At 52.8% G+C, this 3,360-nt stretch overlaps 1 protein-coding gene across 1 annotated transcript; it reads right to left on the minus strand.

Annotated features, from left to right (window-relative positions):
• On the minus strand, nucleotides 1-3,307 carry CSUI_004208 (uncharacterized protein). Its single transcript, XM_068064401.1, has one exon. It carries the CDS (start codon nucleotides 3,069-3,071, stop codon nucleotides 519-521), a length of 2,553 nt encoding a protein of 850 aa, XP_067923627.1. The 5' UTR covers nucleotides 3,072-3,307; the 3' UTR covers nucleotides 1-518.
• Nucleotides 3,308-3,360: the final 53 nt, after the last annotated feature.

Genomic DNA, 3,360 nt, shown 5'->3' on the forward strand with positions numbered 1-3,360 from the left:
GTTTTCTCCCTGGGTGGATGCCAAACCGGGCGCTGGCGCTCCAGGGACGTTCCCGAGAGAGAGATTGTTGGGCGGTTCGTTCGACACAACCCCCTGAACCGGCACAAAACACTGTTTGCGTGAGTTTCTCTCCAGCCGACAAGCGATCGATGACTGCCTTCACTTTCCAGTGAAACTCTCACAAACCGAGGCCCACGGCGCCGGGTGAAGAAAAAAAGACATACGGAGAACAGAAAACCCCTTGATAATTGAAGACTTGGCGCACGAATAAATAAACGCATGCTCAAGCACGCTTCTTTTATGGCGGAGAAAACCTACGACTACAGCTACCGCCACCTTTCAGTTCCAATGCGAAAGTATCATCGTGCACCGTCGAGAGCCTTCGCAAACCATATACCACCGCAAATCGGCGTGAGCCTTCTTACAAATAGTTTGTCAGGAGACACAAGTGCAGTGACCACTGACAGTTTCAAAAGAGTTTGTCTGCTGTATTGAACCCCCCCCCCTTTCGGAACTCCTCATAGGACGCCTCTCAATACACCACCATCGGCCTTCCAATATGAAGCGGCGCTGCCTAAGGCGAACGGAAGGCGCAGGCACCTAAGATCCCTTTTTGAGAAGAAAGTTCCTGACCCTTTGCATGGTCTTCTTCGGCAAAAGAATAATGTGATTGGCAGGCCTGCGAGCACTTCCTGATCTTGAACATTGACGCTCATCTTTAGAGCATCGTACTCCTTTTCCGCTTTTGCCTCCGCCGCATCTTTACACTCTTCCTCTACCAATTCGGGGTCGAGACCAGAAGCTTCTTTTTGCATGGCCTTGGACGCAGGGACCTCCACACCGAGGCGGCTCACGGATTGCAAGATCTTCATTACGTTGACCTTGACGACGACTATCCGTGTTTTCAAAGCCGCCACTTCAGCCTCAAGGTAGTTCCTACCGACGTTGTATCCCGCACGATTAATCCTTGCATACGTACCTACGAACACTTCAGCTGCTGCAATAATTTTTGCCTCAATATCGTAAATATCAGCTTCCCACGAGGCAAAATTCTGTTTCACAAGATCAACTTGCGCTTGGTGATGGGCAGCCGATTCAGACAAGCCGTCAACGACTTCTTGCACTGCATCATGTAACGCGTGAAGTCTCACAATCTGGTGTATAACCAGAAGGCGGGAGTATCTGAACATCTTTAGAATCTTGTCTGTCGTTTTCGAATAAGTTTCGATATATTCTTTGATACGGCTTACAGGTTTCTCAAAAACCCTTTGGTTCAATGAATCAATGGACGCTTGGAATTCTTCAGGGGTCGTATTGCCGAGCACGTCAAGCATCTCTTCAATCCTCCCCCTCGCGGCTTCAGCCTTCTTCGTAGCGATCGCTGACTTTTCTGTTTCCTTCCTAGTTTCGTTGCTGCCTTCGGTGCTCTTCTCTGGCTTTGCAGCTGTGCCAGGCAAGCTGAGAGCAGAGGTTGACGATGAAGCAGGCCTGTCTATATCATCCAAGTCTTTGGACGACATGTCCTTTCCTGAAGCGGCCTTAGCTTCCTTATCTTCACCGTACGGCATGATAGAAGAAAGCCTGCCCGAGTTTATCGACTCTCTCTCTTCGTCTCCGATGCTCTCACCGCCTGTCTCGTCCCAACCCTCCTCTTCTTCCCTCAGCGAGCCACCGTCTGCCTCTCTATTTTCTGAGAAAGACTGCAGGTCATCCTCCTGCTCCATCAAATCTTCTGCCTCCTTCTTTATCGAAAGACGAGCATCTTGGCCAGTTTCCGCAGGTAACGTGGAAACAGAGCCATCCATTACAGAAGAGGAAAACTCCTTGCCTAAACCACTCTCGACCCCTTCTGACGTGTCCTTCTTGATCCCCTTGTCACCCCAATATGCAACATGTTTCTTCTCGTACTCCTCACCCCTCCGGCCAGTCTCTTCTCTTTCTACGAAAATCTTTCCATCCCAAGCATCTTCTCTTTGGTCTCCTGGAGTCGTCTGTGACAGCGTCTCAGACTCTTCGAATGAAGACTCCTCAGCTTCTTTCTTCCCCGGTGCGAAAACTCTGCCGTCTGCGCGTGAGGCCTGTCTTCTTGTCTCGTCGTCATCGTCCTCTCCCTTTCCGGAAGCTTCTTCTGCTGAGCTCTCTTTTTCCCCTCCACGGAGAAACCTGGCGAGTGGCGCAGCTAACCCAGCGACACCCGCTAGTGCTGTTAAGATAATGAGCCTATTAGAAGGCAACGTTGGTGTCCATAAGATCTCACTTCCGGTGCTTCCGGATGGTATGTGGAGAGCAGGCATCCACTGCCTGGTGGCATCCCTTTCATAGAGCAACAGCACGACCAACGCGATCGCTGCCAAAGCTACAGCTCGCCGTCTCCAACTTGCTATCACCTTCGGCTGTTCCTCTGATGGTCCCCACACCACGGCTACCTGCTCTATACCCCATGACACTCGCGGCCTATATAGCAGTGCACATCCCATCACGAAGACAATCAGAAAACCAAGGGCTACAAAGCCTTTGGCGAGGTAGTCTTTGGCCCGTCCTCCCAGTTGTTTCCGTGCGTGACGCGGAGTCCGGATTTCTCGGCTAGTCTGCGCCAATGATGGTCCTCTCGTTCGCCACGACCGGGGCAGCCGGACCTTTGGTGCTTGGAGTTTTGCCCCTGCCCCCTTCCTCTTTCCGAGTCGCGCCCGCGCTTGCCTTGGCCTCTCTCCAAGATCCGGTGGTTTTTGACGAGTGCTCCGCTCATCCTCATTGAGGTTGGGGGGTGTACCTCCATCGCCGCCTTGCGCGCCGTCTGGCCCGTCGCTTTCGTCTCCAATCTCCCAGTCTTCCTCGTCGTCATCATCCGGAGCAGAGCCTGCGCTAAATCCGTTTGAGTCTTCCTCCTCAGCATCCGCCGCCGGGTTCACTTCGGGTAGTGACGGCCTGGCACGGACACCCCCGTCCCTCGATGCAGAGACTGGTAGCGCAGCGGCGAACTGTACCGCATTCTTGTTACTCTGGAACACCTCCGTAGGGGACTCTCTTAGCGTGGTTCCTAGCATTAACAGAACGACTGAAAGCACCTTCATTCTGAAAAAACTGGATGCAACGAACAGAAGGGCGTCCTACATCACGGAAACAAGAAGCAGTCCGGAAGAGTAGAAAGGTAGGAAAGACGTGGGGCAAGGCTCGGCTGCACATGGACTAGCGCTCACCTGCCTGCCCATGTAACAGCAGACCAGATTCTTTGTCGCGCCGCCACATTAGCCCCCTTTCTCTGAGTCACTCAACCTCCCTGAGACTGAGTGTTATACAACGATCACACAGATCAGCAGGGCGTGCAAAGGGGCACGCCGGTACGTCAGGCTGAAGTCCCAG

The sequence above is a fragment of the Cystoisospora suis genome (genome assembly GCF_002600585.1).
Source record: "Cystoisospora suis strain Wien I chromosome Unknown contig_1936, whole genome shotgun sequence".
Taxonomy (NCBI): Eukaryota; Apicomplexa; class Conoidasida; order Eucoccidiorida; family Sarcocystidae; genus Cystoisospora; species Cystoisospora suis.